Source organism: Chiloscyllium plagiosum, chromosome 23 (assembly GCF_004010195.1).
Source record: "Chiloscyllium plagiosum isolate BGI_BamShark_2017 chromosome 23, ASM401019v2, whole genome shotgun sequence".
NCBI lineage: Eukaryota > Metazoa > Chordata > Chondrichthyes > Orectolobiformes > Hemiscylliidae > Chiloscyllium > Chiloscyllium plagiosum.
Genome location: NC_057732.1, coordinates 55,071,524 through 55,087,174, shown reverse-complemented (window position 1 = coordinate 55,087,174; position 15,651 = coordinate 55,071,524). Strand labels below are relative to the sequence as shown.

General features: G+C 39.9%; 1 protein-coding gene across 7 annotated transcripts in view; it reads right to left on the bottom strand.

The window, feature by feature from the left end:
- Positions 1-15,651, bottom strand: part of sema3d (sema domain, immunoglobulin domain (Ig), short basic domain, secreted, (semaphorin) 3D) — a 354,002-nt gene that overhangs the window by 101,231 nt on the left and 237,120 nt on the right. For all 7 annotated transcript variants that reach the window (XM_043714212.1, XM_043714213.1, XM_043714209.1 and 4 more), the window contains 2 exons: positions 3,073-3,187; positions 1,082-1,151 (listed from right to left, as the gene is read on the bottom strand). In XM_043714212.1, the coding sequence (XP_043570147.1) occupies positions 1,082-1,151; positions 3,073-3,187 (185 nt within the window). The remainder of the gene's footprint in view (positions 1-1,081; positions 1,152-3,072; positions 3,188-15,651) is intronic.

The window sequence follows — 15,651 nt, the reverse complement described above, 5'->3', positions numbered from 1 at the left end:
AGGCAGGTAGGACTAGTTTAGTTTGGGATTATGGTCAGCATGGAGTGCTTGGATTAAAGGGTCTGTTTCTGTGCTGTATAACTCAATGATTCTATGTTTTGGGAGAATTAGAAACTGTGGTAAGGACAGTATAGAACTTCAGTAGGACATTGACCCATTGGTGGAATGGTATGATTGTGGGTAGATGTAGTTCATTGTGGAGAACTGTGAGATGATGAACATTGGTACATCAAAGAGAGTCAGTATAAAACAAAGCAGTCTATTCTATAAAGTGTGTAGGAGCAGAGCGACCCAGGTGTAAATGTACAATAAATTATTAAATGTTATAGGTCAGGTAGAGTAAAATTTCAATAATGGATAAAGTATTTAGGCTTCAAAATAGTGGCATAATGAACAAGAGCAAGGGAGGTTATGTCAAACTTGTATGAGATGTGAGTTTGAACTCAGTTCATATATTATGTAGATTTGAAGGTGGTCATACTAAATAAAGAATGTGAATGCACTGGGAGAGTGCAGAAGAGGTTTAAGTGAATGAGACACTTCAATTCTGAGGATAGATCGGAGAAACTAGGATGGCTTTCCTCAGAAAGAAGAAGGCTAAGACAACATTTTATGGAAGTTTTCAAATTTGTGATGCATCTGCAGTGAGTACAACGGACACCAGCCGTCTAACCACACAGTAATCCATTTCTCAACATTTTACTAATCACTTTATATATTGTTCCTTTCAAAATATTTCCCAAATTGTGTTCTGAAATAATGTAGCTTCCACCCAATAGTCAAGCCTGGTAAATGGTTATTTATGTTACTGTGACTGTGTGGTTTAAGAAAACCTTAACAACATTCTTTTCATTGTTCTGGTGAAAACCTTGTTTATAACCCACCATCCAATCAAAACAAGCTTTAACTATTCACTATGTCAAATCCTTTCATAATTTGATAAGGCAGATTGACAGTAGAAGAAACAAATTGGCAGTTTTTAAGAAAATATTATTCAACTGAAAACATATTTAAGTTAGAGCTATGTATCCAGACTACAAAATACAGACAGATAATTTATGTGCCATTAATTAATATTTACCTCGTAGTCGTGAAGACTCCGTAAACAATGGGATTCCTTTCGTCTTTTGTATGGAGCAGAAACACGTCTTCTGCAAAGAATAATGAAGCAATTAAAATTCGCAATTTGAGTGGCAGAAATGTGTTAGATTCTCTCTTACCAATGGGCAGCTTCTAAACACATTGCTGTTAATCCATTAACATATCAGTTTGCAAACAATATATGGACATTGTTGTCCCATTGTGTCTCCTATTCCAGAAAGCCTTTTGACCAGACCTTCTGGTCTTCCACTGCTCTTACTGTAAGGTGCTAATCTTTCGTAAGGCTGCTGATTCCACAACTCAGAGTATGACAATAACTTAGATTACTTAGATTACTTACAGTGTGGAAACAGACCCTTCGGTCCAACAAGTCCACACCGACCGGCCGAAGCGCAACCCACCCAGACCCATTCCCCTACATTTACCCCTTCATCTAACACTACGGGCAATTTAGCATGGCCAATTCACCTGACCTACACATTTTTTGGACTGTGGGAGGAAACCGGAGCACCCGGAGGAAACCCACGCAGACACGGGGAGGATGTGCAAACATTCTCAAGAGAAGATGGCAAAACTCCCTCAAAAACTGACAAGAGGTTTAGCACTGCCCAAACAGCAGGTCACACTGCTCAGCGCTTCAGGATAATCACCGAAATGTACAAGGCACAGGAGATGGAAAAAAGGAGAATTTATTAACAGCTAAAGGCATTAAGAATATTGCTATCAGGTTACTCATCGGCTTTCAAATGTACTAACTCAGAAAAGTATATTAGCCCAATCTAGACAGCTTGCATCTACTTATGCTGCACATTCCAATGACATTTTTTAGAAGGAGTGATGTGGCTAATCATTATTTTTATAAGATTGACAGCAAGACAATAATTCACTGAGCATTCCAGGACTGTAGATTGATGAAATCTGTTCACTGCTCAGAACTCTGTCGCCTGTCTGTTATTTTTTTTAACTAGGAAAAGGTTTGTGACCTTATTTATTAAAATTTGAACCTGACCGATTCTGACCCCATCAAGATCAGTTGAGCAGATAGGCATAACAATGAGAGTAACACATCTATCATCACCCCAAGGAGAGCTGGAGAGAAGGGGGAGAAGGAGCTTTGTAGGATCTTGTACTACCAATGATGGAAGCCCTGAGAGGCTAACTGAACAGCAGTTATGTTTGAATTGAGAGACCGTCAGTCATAAAATTACAATCCTAATAATTTCTGGAATTATCAGAGTCATTGAGAAATACTGCTTCTTTAAATCTGTCTGTGTGGCTTGGCAGAGTCTGAGATGGGTCTGCACAAACAACCAGGATGAGTGGGGTAAGGTGCTGCCATCAACCTTCCTTTCTATGCTGTGTCTGAGACGCTATCGGTTAACATTGATAATGAATAAATTATCATGGAGCTGTAATAAGAAGAGGCACTTGTCTTACACAACTCAATGTAGTTAACTGTATGATAGCATCTTGTACAGGTTACACTGATTGGTTAGGCACAGGAGCAAGAGAAGATACAGCTATCTTAAAATCATAGAATCACTACAGTGTGGAAACAGGCCATTTGGCCCATTGGGTCTGCACTGATCTTCCAAAGACCATTTCACCAAGTTCCACTATCCCCACCCTATTCCCCTAACCCTGTAGTTCCCTTGGCTAATCCACCTAAGCTGCATATCTTTGGACTTGTCCGGGATCATGTACTGGACTGCTCCTTCTTCACCCAAAGACTGTGCAGCATCATCAGATTGGGTAGAGTTTAATGCATCTTCAGTATTAACTTTCAGAACCATCACCATTTACAAAGTGATCAATTGTTAAATCTACCACACATGCCTGGCTAAACCTTTAATGATCACCTTTTTACTTTGACCAGCCCAGTGATGCATTTTAAAGAAATCGCTGATTAAATTTCCATACTGTTAGCAGAGAGCAAATTCAATGAAGCTCTGCAGTGAAATTTTTACTTACGTAGTTCATCAAAATATGTGTCAACCCCATCAGGACCTGGGACAGAACACACCAGGCGGGCTTTAAGGAATGTTGTCCATTTATTGATGAGGCTGCGTTGTCCTCCAACATCATTCTGGAGATAAAGAAAGATAGAAGAATATAAATTTATAAAGATTTGGTCTGCTCTATGGCATTCAAATTATAGTGTCAAATTTGTCTCACATGAAGTTACCTATTGTGTGCATGTACAGATTCATCGCAGTTTGGAATTAGACATCGGCGACAATGCACTGAGAATTAATATCATGAGCATCAATAATTATCAAACCACACTCTGCCCATGTCTTAGAGAGTTGGCAGATAAATTGATTCAGAGAATTGGTAAATGTAGCTTTTTGACTGACTGCTGCCAAATCTAAGAGAGGAAACAACTGTAACTCTCACATAATGCTGCTCTACCTGACGACACTTCCCAGTATTTTATGCTTTTATTTCCTATTTCCAGTACCCACAGTATTTGGCCTCAATTTTGTAACAAAAGACTTTCCGACACCCAATATAGAGATGGAATCAAACCAGTTCTGGCTTCGAGCCCATATTTATAGTGAAACAATTCCAAATAAGTAAACATGGCTCAGAAATCATAAACATACACTTCAATCATTGACACAGATGCCACAAAGTTAGAATCCCACTCAGAAATTAATCAAGCTGGGATCTTTCACTTAATGAGGAGGAGTCCAAACAGACCTGTGCAAGGTAGAGTGGTGGTCTCTATGTGCAGACCAAGGATTAGAATTTTCATATGTAACAAGAAACCCACTCCAACAGGTATTGTTGGCACCAGTTTTGCCAGCTGTAGCAATTAGTGGATCCAATCCTGTGGTTGCCACGAACACATATGGGGGAATTAGAGAAGATTCTTTACCTCAGGGTTGCTGTTATACAACAAGGCGCAGTTTGTTTAGTTGGATTATCCTCTGCATTTAAACATCAATCAAACCATGACCATTTCTAAAGCAGACTGAGAGACTAATTGGCAAGTTTCCAAAGCTTGATCATTCACTCCATTGTCAGAATAAATAGGGCAATCACTCTCCTTCGTTCCCACCAGGGGATGGTGTGCTGTTCACTTGGCATTGCTTTATTACACTATGACTGAGAAGACTTGCTGTGCATAACAGGAACAAAAATTGGCATCCCACAGCCTTGGCAACCAATCTTTACAGCTTGTTAAATTGATATAATTCTACTTAATGTTCAATAAAAGCAAGCTGCAGAAATCATTTTCAGAGCTATTCTTTAATGGAAAGGATATATATTACAAAAGTTCTAAGGAGCACACCGCCCTCAAAGGGATCAAAGGATTAAATTAATAGACAAGCGTTTTATAAAGTTTATTAATGTTTAGCTCATTAACTGATGACCTCACCAAAAACTACTGATTCACTGAAAACTTTTGCTGTAAATTTCTGGTGAGGTCAAAGGGTTAATTAGCTCTTGTAGAAAATCTGCACATGTACTGCCTTGGCAGTTAAACTTCCTCATTCATAAAATAAATTGAAAAACAATGAAACTGGCTATTCTTTTCCTGAAGGTGTCACATTATATACTGCATCGATCCTTTATTACACACAAATCAATCTTTTATTTACCAAATGTTGATCATCTGTTACACTTCAGACACCATCTAAAATATAACACCAGAAAGCAATTCCCTCTACATCCTTACTTTGATAATATTGAGGTCATTCAAAACTCTGTTGCCTTGTTCTAACTTTCACCAATTCTCATTTCCCAGTCATCCCCGAGATTCCTGACCTACATCAGCACCTGATTAATCAGCCACTCAGTTTTAATATTCTGATCCTTGTTTTTGCATCCTCCATGGTATCACTTCTCCTGATCTCTGCAAGCTTACAGCCCTTTGCAAACTCTGCAGTCCACCACTCTGAGCCTGTTCAGCATCTGACTTGCTCCACCATCCACTGCTGCATCATTTGTATTCATTCCCAGGATAAAGGCATCTCTGGCTAGGCAGCATTTATTGTCCATTCCACTTGCCAAGAGGCAATTAAGAGTTAACCACCTTGCTGTGGGTCTGGAGTCACATGGAGGCCAGACCAGGTAAGGATGGCAGATTTCCATCCCGAAAAGGTATTAGTGAATCAGATGGGTTTTATGGCAATCATTGTGGTAACAAATAGACTTCTTTAAAAATTCCAGATCATTATCTACCATAATGGGATTCAAATTTGTTTCCTCAGTTCTGGATTATTAGCCCAGTGACATACCATAATGGCCCCAGCTCCATCTCTAGTTACACTGACCGTAAGCTCTGAAATCCACTGTTTTAAACTTTCCATCTCTCCTTCTCTCATTAAGATTCTCCTTAAAACCTAACTCTTTGACCAAGCTTTTAGTTTTCTTCCATGTCTGTGGCAAATTTTCTTCATAACAATCTTCACTGTCAGTGGGACAAAATCCTGGATTTCCCTCCCCACACAGTGAGGGTATACCATAGCAACTAGAGCTTTGAAGAATATACGAGGACAGGGCTTTAAAAGCCAGTTTCAACTTCACTGAAGTGGACTAGTGGGACTAAATGTTTTTGTGTGCAGCAGCCTGTATTTGAGTGTCATTGTGCTATGATAATCAGAATTGATGAACTATTGCCCAGTTACCCCTATGTTGAAGGTAAAGACCAATTCATACTCTGAGAGCTAGATGGAGATAGCTGGCAGAACCAACAGAAGGGCAGCCTTGGTCACTCTGAGTGCTGCAAACCACTCAGTAAAAGAATCAAGACAACATAGAATCCCTACAGTGCGGAAGCAGGCCATTCCGCCCATCGAGTCCACACTGACCCTCTGAAGAGCGTCCATCCAGACCCACACCCCTGCCCTATCCCTGTAACCTCATATTGCCCATGGCTAATCTATTTAGCCTACACACCCCTGGACACTCTGGGCAATTTAGCATGGCCAATCTACCCTAACCTGCATATCTTCGGACTGTGGAAGGAAACCAGAGCACCCGGAGGAAACCCACACAGATGCAGGGAGAATGTGAAAACTCCACACAGACAGTCACCCGAGGCTGGAATCATGCCCAGGTCCCTGGTCCTGTGAGGAATGAGCTGACAAAGCAAGAATTTCAAAAGGCAACTGTGCATTTATCAATATCAAGGCTACAGGTCACCTCCACAGCAATAGGCAAAAGTGAGGACTACAGCTGCTGGAATCCAGAGCCTAGATTAGAGTGCTGCTGGAAAAGCTCAGCAGGTCAGGCAGCATCCGAGGAGCAGGAAAATCAATGTTTCGAGCAAAAGCCATTCCTGATGAAGGGCTTTTGCCTGAAACGTTGATTTTCCTGCTCCTCGGATGCTGCCTGACCTGCTGTGCTTTTCCAGCACCACTCTAATCTAGACTCCACAGCAATAGGTTTTACATTTAACTAAGACACCCATTAAGATTATCACAAATAATGAAAAACTATGAATAATTTCATTAATAAATCAGGGACTGCTCCATATTTTTTTTTAAACTTCAAGCCTTTTGGACTCAACCTTTTTCTCTAACCTGTGTGGATGTGCGTTGCATTATGAATCCTTCTTGCATTTAGTAATTAATAAATTCACTGGTTCATTCATGATAGTCTGATTAAATTGGATCCTTTTAAAACATATGTTCATTTCAGTCTGAGAGAAAAGTATCTGTGAGGAAAAGGATCCTTTTTAAATTCACCTTGTTGCTGTCAACTGAGGGGGTGGATGCATGGAGGAGGGAAGCCAGCTCATCCCTGCTCACCTGGGAGCTTAACAATATGGTCTTTCAGTTGGAATCAGAGTGAATCTTGAATGTTGCCAGGTGTCTGCTCATTGCAATAAGACTTATAGATTGTTTCAAAAACAAAGGATCTAACAAAGTTTACAAAATAACAATTCAAACCACATTAACCTCGTTTGGATAGTTATTGGATAAGATTTCTTCTCTCAGACGGGTGTGAGTCTTTGGTGCAGAGAGCTGTGGGAGCAGAGTTCCTGTGTATATTTAAGGCTGAGATAGGTAGAACCTTGATCAGTCGGGAAAATGCAGGAAATTGGGCGTAGAGAAGATGTTTCCATTAGTAGGAGGGTCTTGGACCTGAGAGCTTGGCCTCAGAGTGAAGGACGACCCTTTAGAACTGTGATGAGAAAGAATTTCTTTTGCCAGAGAGTGGTGACTCTGTGGAACTCATTACTGCAGTGGCCGGTGGAGGCCAAGTCAGTGAGCGCATTTAAGACAGAGATAGGTAGATTCTTAATTAATAAGGGGATCAAAGTTTATGGGTAGAAGGTAAGAGAATGGGATTGCGACACATATCAGTTCTGATTGACTGGTTGACCTCATACAATAAGAGTTCCCTGATTGAAGCTGTTAATCTGGTCCAATCAGGGAGTCCTGGCTGACAGATAAAATACAAGTGTCAGTCTGACTCTGAGAGCTGGCTGTGAGGGAGCTGGACTGATATCAAGGACCTTCCACGTGTACGTAAAAGGTGATGGGATACCAGCCTCTGTGGAGTTATTTAAGACTCAATGGGCTGAATGGCCTAATTCTGCTCTTATATTTTATGATCTTACGGATGTGGGGAGTGTCAGATCAGCCATGATTCTATTGAATGATGGAACAAACTCGAGAGACCGAGTCGTCTATTCCTGTGCCTATGGTCTTTAGGCCCTTACGGATAGAGCCTTCTATAAAAGTTTAATTTGTAATCATTTCTTACTAACTCAAAATTATACACTGCTGGAATATTTGACAGAAAATTTCTCATTTGACCAAACTGGCTCAGTTGGATTTGTGCTTCAGGTTTTGATTAGATTTCACCCTGAAGAAAATTCAGCTTGATCACCGTTATATTGTATTTCACAAGCTTGTCTTGTTCAATACCAAAGCTGTTAATGTGAGGACAATGGCAAATAGAATAGAAAATGTACCTAAAAATGCATTTAAGATGAAGATAAAATAAGAAGAGTGAGTACATGGTGTATTTCACACTATCTATAACAACTTTGCTCAGCAGGGTTTCTGTTTTAGTATTCAGCCTCAGCTCTTGTTAAGTCAGTCCCAGCAATACCAAAACTGACAATAAACATCCATTGCAAGTTATTAAAGCCTAATTCAGGGTACCAAGGGAGGAAGAGAGAAAAAACCCAAACAATTGTAATGTGGTTGAATGCACACACCACAATTAACTAATGAGAATTAGAAACATTCCCACTCGTTTATGTAAGAAGTAAATCATTCAACACAAAAACTGAATGATATTGCAATAAAAGGCAATGCAGACTATTTCAAAAAGGAAGTGAACACAGTTTGTTTTTCAGATGGATTATGTCTTACTGGGGAACCAACCTACTGGGAAAGCAATTCTGGAATGTTGACAAATAATCCCTTTTCTGAAGCTCTCTTTTATAATTTCCAATTGCTTTATTTTCCTTTCTCACTTTAACAAGCACCCAGAGTGCAGTTAACAAAATCACCTCTGCATATTAGAGCTGGTCCCAATGGATTCCAAACTGGGCGTCAGTGAGCAGGTGCTGCTTGATAGCACTGTTGATGACACCTTCCATCACTTTACTGTTGATGGAGAGTAGAATGATGGAGTGGTAATTGACTGGGTTGGATTTGTCCTGCTTGTTGGGTTGAGGACATATCCAGACAATTTTCCACTGTTAGGTAGATGCCAGTATTGTAACTGTATTGAAAGATCTTGGGTTAGAGAGTAGTTAGTTCTGGAGCACAAGTTTACTACTATTGCCCATAATCTTTGCCATCTTCAGGGTCTTGAAACATTTCTTGTTATCAAGAGTGAATGTTTCAAGTCCGTTGACTATTCATCAGATTGTAGATTGATCTACGTTGGCAATAAATTGTACAGGGGTATAATGAACCACGGTTGCAGGAGTTCAGGGGGCCAGGTTCACATGGACTGTATGAGGAGCTAAGCAGGTAGCCAGGGTTTAACATATGGCATTGTTTAGTGTAAATAGGGCATGAGGAGTGTGTTGGGTCATTGAGGGGCTGGGAATTCTTCTTATTTCTATTTTCAGTTGTCATAGCTCCAACAAAGTCCGAGAGCACTGAGGCCCTTCTCCTGCCTAGCACCTCCACCCATAACCCAATAACTCTGACCACCTTCTGGGACAGAGATCACCATTCCCACACACATCTGCACCTTCTCGCCCCTCTCCACCAAAATAAACATCCAAACTTCCAAGTTGCTTCCTCCTAGTTAGCTTTAGACAGCTTGGAATTGTTCACCCTTTGCAATCCCAGTGCTGGGGGTAATATTCAGACCCCACAATCTAAAACTGGGTCTAACAGGAGCTGTCACATTGCTCACACTGTCCTTTGAGGAAGAAAGGATGGCTCATTATATGATCGTTGTGCTACATCTTGTAGTGAATGTTTTTTGTTTGGTGAGTGGGTTTTTAAAGAAGCTAAGTTGGAGATCAGGTTACCTAAAGTGCATCTGGCATTTCAGAATTAATAAACGGACTGCTTTGACATTTGGTTTGAAGATGCCAATGACAAGGGAATGACAGGTCTCCAAGAGACTAAGATGCAGGCGTTAGCACTTTCCTGACAAGCTGATCTGGTCTTAATTCTCACTTTTATGGCTTTAAAGCAAGGCAGCCTTTATAATTATTATACTCCTTTAAGTTTTCTATATACTGGATTTAGCTGCATAATAACACGAATAGTGCTGTTGAACTAAAGCCATCCCAGGATTAGGTTAAGTCTGGGTGTTGGCTCAGAGGCCTCCGTGAGGAAAAATACCCATCAATCTATTTTCATAAGTCAAGAAGTAATGCCTTCAAAACTGAGAGAACAGAACAGCTAAAAGTAGGTTATGGAGGACTGCTCCCAGGTGCTAAATTTGGTTTTCTGAAATCTGAAGACTGTAAGATGTTGCTAAAATGCTGTTTGAATTAAATGCAATTCACACACCAGTTAGCAGGGTCTTACATATAAACTGTAACATACTTTTGCTGGTGCACTGATATCTGCACTTTTGAAGGTCGTGTAAATGTTTCTGGCATTAGATACCTAATACTCACATAACGTGTAAGTCATGTTATTTAGTGAAAAAGGACAGAAATTGCTGAAGGAACTCAGCAGGTCTGGCAGAATCTGTGGAGGAGAAAGCAGAGTCAATATGTCAAGTCCAGGGACCCTTCTTCAGAAGGGACTCAAAATGTTAACTGTTTTTTCTCCATAGATACTGCCAGATCTACTGAGTTCTTCCAGAAATTTCTGTTTATGCTTCCAATTTCAGCATTTGCAGCACTTTGTTTTATTTTTATGTTGCTTAGTGATACATATTGGGAAGGAAGATATTCAATTCATCAAATGCCCCTTGCTCAGAAATGTGAACAGTCCAAGTCACAGCAATGTAAAACATGTTCACTGACTCAGATCTGTCATAGGCTAAAAGGTCTTACAACTGCTCAGATTCCTTAAGACTGCCATAGCTAATTAAAATAAACACAAATTTATCGCATCCTATTTACAAAATATTTTTCAGGACTAACTACACTTATCCATTGTGGGGAAAGCAACACTTTACCAGACTCTGTCAATGCTTTGATATTATAAGGCAAAGGAAGCCACTCAACAGGGAAGTGGATAAATACAAGTGATTTTCTCAAGCTCCCTGTGAAATAATGTTGCAACGTCATTCATTCTTCCTCCAAATTTTGATTAAAGACTAGAAACTGACTGAGCAAATTTTCACCAGCAATCTGTGTTCACTCAGAAGCACACTTGAACTGATAGCAATATTCCTTGTTTTCCTTCAGGCTGTAAGAAGAGGATAGGAGCTGTCTAACTGCAAATAGAAATATTCAACCTTGCAGTCATACAAATTATTAACAAATGTATTGATTTCACTAAAATCAAGGGGCGTTCTCCATTTGGGAGATAAGTTTACAGCAAAATATGGAATATGCACCATGTTGATATTTTTGGAAAACATTTCTGTAAATTTTATTTTAAATGTTGACATTGAGTCTTGAAGCCTAGTGAATGAATAATGTAGTGGCTGTGCAACTTGCTAAATATCTTCTTGTAGTACAAAGATATTGGAACAGACCATCCGAATATGGAGCCGTCACAGTTTCCAATCTTAGTGCCTGGAAATTAAGGTACATCACGCTTACTATTGTTTCCTGCTGTGTTCTCCCAATGGATAAGGAGCAGAACTTGTTTTCTCAAGTATTCCTAAATATGGTTTTGAAAGGAGTAGAAGCAACTTGAAGTGGGGTTACTCATTTCGTATTGAGCTACAGATAGTTTACAAAGATACTGAAAACTGCCAAACACAGGTCAATATGGATATGTGAACACAGCAGAGAAAAGAGATAGACATTCATCCTATGAGCTTATTACAGACTAAACCCAGTTGCTGTAATGCGACTAATTAATTTTGGAGCCTAATTTTGCATAAGAACTTGCCTTTGTTTGAACATAAGAATTAGAGGCAAGAGTAGCTGATTCAGCTCCTCAAGCCATGTAATACGATCATGTCTGATATTGGACATTAGCAAAGTGATAACATCATTGATAGTTGAAGGGTGCAGTAAACAATATAGATTCATATTCAGCTTCATGCAGAAATTCTGACGATCTTCATTTCACTATTACCTTAGAAAGAACTTTGACATCCAACATGCCCTTTAGAAATTGCCTTTTTAGTGGCTAGGTAGCTTTTTGTCCTTCCACTTATACAGATGAAACTAAACCTCTTCACCTCATAGCACAACTTGCATAATCTATTTCCAGTCATCAAATCTTAAAAAATGATGTGTTGGCAATAATAACATAAGTACTGCATCATCGCATTGGTTGTAATTTTTCAAAAATTCCTTGGATTCTGGAGTACTGAAGGATTGGAAAATTGCCAGTGACATGCCCAATCAAAAAGGGGGTAAAATATTAGACAAAAAATGGTAAATTTTGGCTGATTAATCTAACATCTAATGTTGGAAATATACTGGAATCAATGATTAAGGAAGTAATGGCAGAGCTTTTGGAAACTCAATCTAATCAAGCAGAGTCAGCATGGCTTTGTAAAAGGGAAATAGTATCTGACTAATTTATTAAAGACTTTCAAAGTAGTTTCAACCAGCATAGATAGAAGGAACAAGTAGATGTGACATACTGGACTTCCTGGAGTCGTTCAACAAGGTACCTCACAAAATGTTAAGTCATAAGATAAGAGCCAATGGTGTTGGAGGGAGTATATTGATGAGGATAGACAATTGGCTCATGGACAGGAATGGGCATAAGGGATTCTTTTACAGGTTGGTGACCTGTGACCAGTGGGATTTCACAGGGATCAGTGCTGGGACCGTAATTGTTTACAATGTATATATTCACAACTTGAAGGAAGGAAGTGAATGTGCTATAGCCAAGTTTGTAAATGATACAAAAACAAGTGCAAAGGTGAGTTGTAAGAGAGACACAAACATGTAACAGAGGGACATTTAAGGTTAAGTAAATGGGCAAAAGTTGGCAAATAGAATATTGTGTGGGAAAATGTAAAGTTGTTCACTCTGGAAGGGGGCATAAAGGAACAGAATATGAGTTATATGGAGAAAAGCTGCAGAAAGCTGCAACACAAAGGAATTTGGGAGTACTTACAGAAAGCTAACACAAAAATACAGCAGGTAGTCAGGAAGGCTAATAGAATGTTGTTCCTTATTTCAAGGGGTTTGTTGTATATGGGTTAGATTCGTGAACCGTGGATGACAAGAGAAATCGTACGACTAGCCAAGAGGAAAAGGGAAGTGTACATAAGGCCTGGGCAGCTAAGAACAGAAAGGGCCCTGGAGGAATATCGGAAGAGTAGGACAAGTCTTAATCGAGGAATCAAGCGGACTAAAAGGGGTCATGAAATAGCTTTAGAGAACAGAATTAAGGAGGATCCCAAAGCATTTTATTCTTATATAAGCAAGCGGGTAACGAGGGAAAGGATTGGTCCACTAAAGGATAATGAAGGAAGGCTGTGTGTCAAACCTGAGAGAATGGGTGAGATTCTAAATGATTACTTTGTATCAGTGTTCACTGAAGAGTGGAACATGATGAATGTTGAGATTAGAGATAGACACAAAGATTGGTGGAGTAGCAGAAAGAATAGGGAACTGTCAGAGAATACAGGAGGATATAGATAGACTGGAGAGTTGGGCGGAAAAGTGGCAGATGGTTTTCAATCCAGACAAATGTGAGGTGATGCATTTAGGCAAGACTAATTCTAGACAGAATTATACAATGAACGGAAGAGCCTTGGGAAAAGTTGATGAGCAGAGAGATCTAGGAGTGCAGGTCCATTGTACCCTGAAGGTTGCTGCACAGGTGGATAGAGTAGTAAAGAAGGAATATAGTATGCTTGCCTTCATCGGACGGGGTATTGAGTATAACAGCTGGCAGGCCATGTTAAAATTGTACACGATGTTGGTTTGGCTGCATTTAGAATACTGTATACAATTCTGGTTGCCACATTACTAAAAGGATGTGGATGCTTTGGAGAGGGTGCAGAGAAGGTTTACGAGGATATTGTCTGGTATGGAAGGTTCTAGCTATGAAGAGGGGTTGAGTAGGTTAGGTTTGCTTTCATTTGAAAAAAGGAGATTGAGGAGGGACCTGATTGAGGTTTACAAAACCATGAAGGGTATAGACAGGGTGGATAGAGACAAGCTTTTTCCCAGGGTGAAGGATTCAGTAACGAGAGGTCACGCTTTCAAGGTGAGAGGTGAAAAGTTTAAGGGGGATACACGCGGCAAGTACTTCACACAAAGGGTGGTGGTCGTCTGGAACGCGTTGCCAGCAGAGGTGGTAGAGGCAGGCCCGGTAGATTCATTTAAGGTGCGTCTGGACAGATGCATGAGTAGGTGGAGAACAGAGGGATACAGATGCTTAGGAATTGACCGACAGGTTTAGACAGTAGATTTGGATTGACTCAGGATTGGAGGGCCGATGGGCCTGTTCCTGGGCTGTAAATTTTCTTTGTTCTTTGTTTTTATAAGAGTAGACATGTCTTACTGCACCTGGCCAAGGTGCTGATGAGATCACATTGAGCACTGTGAGCAGTTTTGGTCTTTTTATTTCAGGAAGGAAATCATTCCATTGGAGGCAGTTCAGAGAAGGTTTACCAGAAAGATCCCTATATAGAACACAGATTGGGACTCCAGTTACTGAAGTTTAGAAGAATGAAAGGTTATCTCACGGAAACATATCAGATTCTTAAGGGGCTCTCCTTTATTGGAGAGTCAAGGACCAGACAGCATAGTCTCAGAATAAAGGAGTGCCATGCTTAGACTGAGATGAGGAGGAATTTCTTCTCTAAGAGGGTTGAGGGGCTTTGGAGTCAATCTGTATATTTAAGGTTGTGGTAGATAGATTCTTGATTAGTTGGGGAATCAAAGGTTATGGGGAAAGGGCAGGAAAGTCGATGTGAGGAATGTCAGATCAGGTATGATCCTATTGAATGGTGGAGCACGTTTCAGGAGCTGGATGGTCTCTTCTTGTTCCTATTTCTTCGGGTCTTATCACATAGTATCATACAGTATCAGATTGTGAAGTAATTTTGAATTATTCTAGCTAAATCCACTGATTGAACATCAATCATTTTGTACAGTTGTTCACATGCTTGGAACTCCATAACATTCAAATGGTCAACATGAGGCAATCACTTCAATGTGACAGTGTAGACTAGCATCACTACCTTGCATTAAATAATGTGCTATATTTGTACTGATCAATTTAAGTCACCCCTCTGTATATTTTGGTTCTTCATGCGATGAGAACTAGAACTAAGTTCTCCTTTTGTTTTTGTCAGGATGATGTTATTGAGTTCCATGAAGCAGTTGGCATCAGATCAAATGTTTATTCATTAACAATTGTGGAAAATAAGTTCCTTCAAGGTCACACATTTCCCAGAAAGAATTTGTTTGTCTGTTAAACTAATTGACAAGATCAAAGTTTCTCAGCACTGAAATATCCAGTAAACATTACAAGGATATTTCTGTACAACTGTAACCCTTGCAAAATGTATCATAAGCCAAGATAATAAAAATATAAGCACTTAAAAAAACAAGTCAACCACTCTGATATTTTATTGTCTGAAAGAATTAAATGTCACTGTACCTGTTACTGCACAACTATGAATGATGTACTTTGTCTTCATTTAGAATGACAGTAAAATGTGTTCCTACTGTTGCACATACCAATGTTTTCATCAGGCTTAAAGTGACAATATATTAACAAAGTTTATCAATGTATGAAAAAGTTTCATTTAGATTAGATTAGATTAGATTAGATTACAGTGTGGAAACAGGCCCTTCGGCCCAACAAGTCCACACCGACCCGCCGAAGCGAAACCCACCCATACCCCTACATTTACTCCTTACCTAACACTACGGGCAATTTAGTATGGCCAATTCACCTAACCCTGCACATCTTTGGATGGTGGGAGGAAACCAGAGCACCCGGAGGAAACCCACGCAGACACGGGGAGAACATGCAAACTCCACACAGTCAGTCGCCTGAG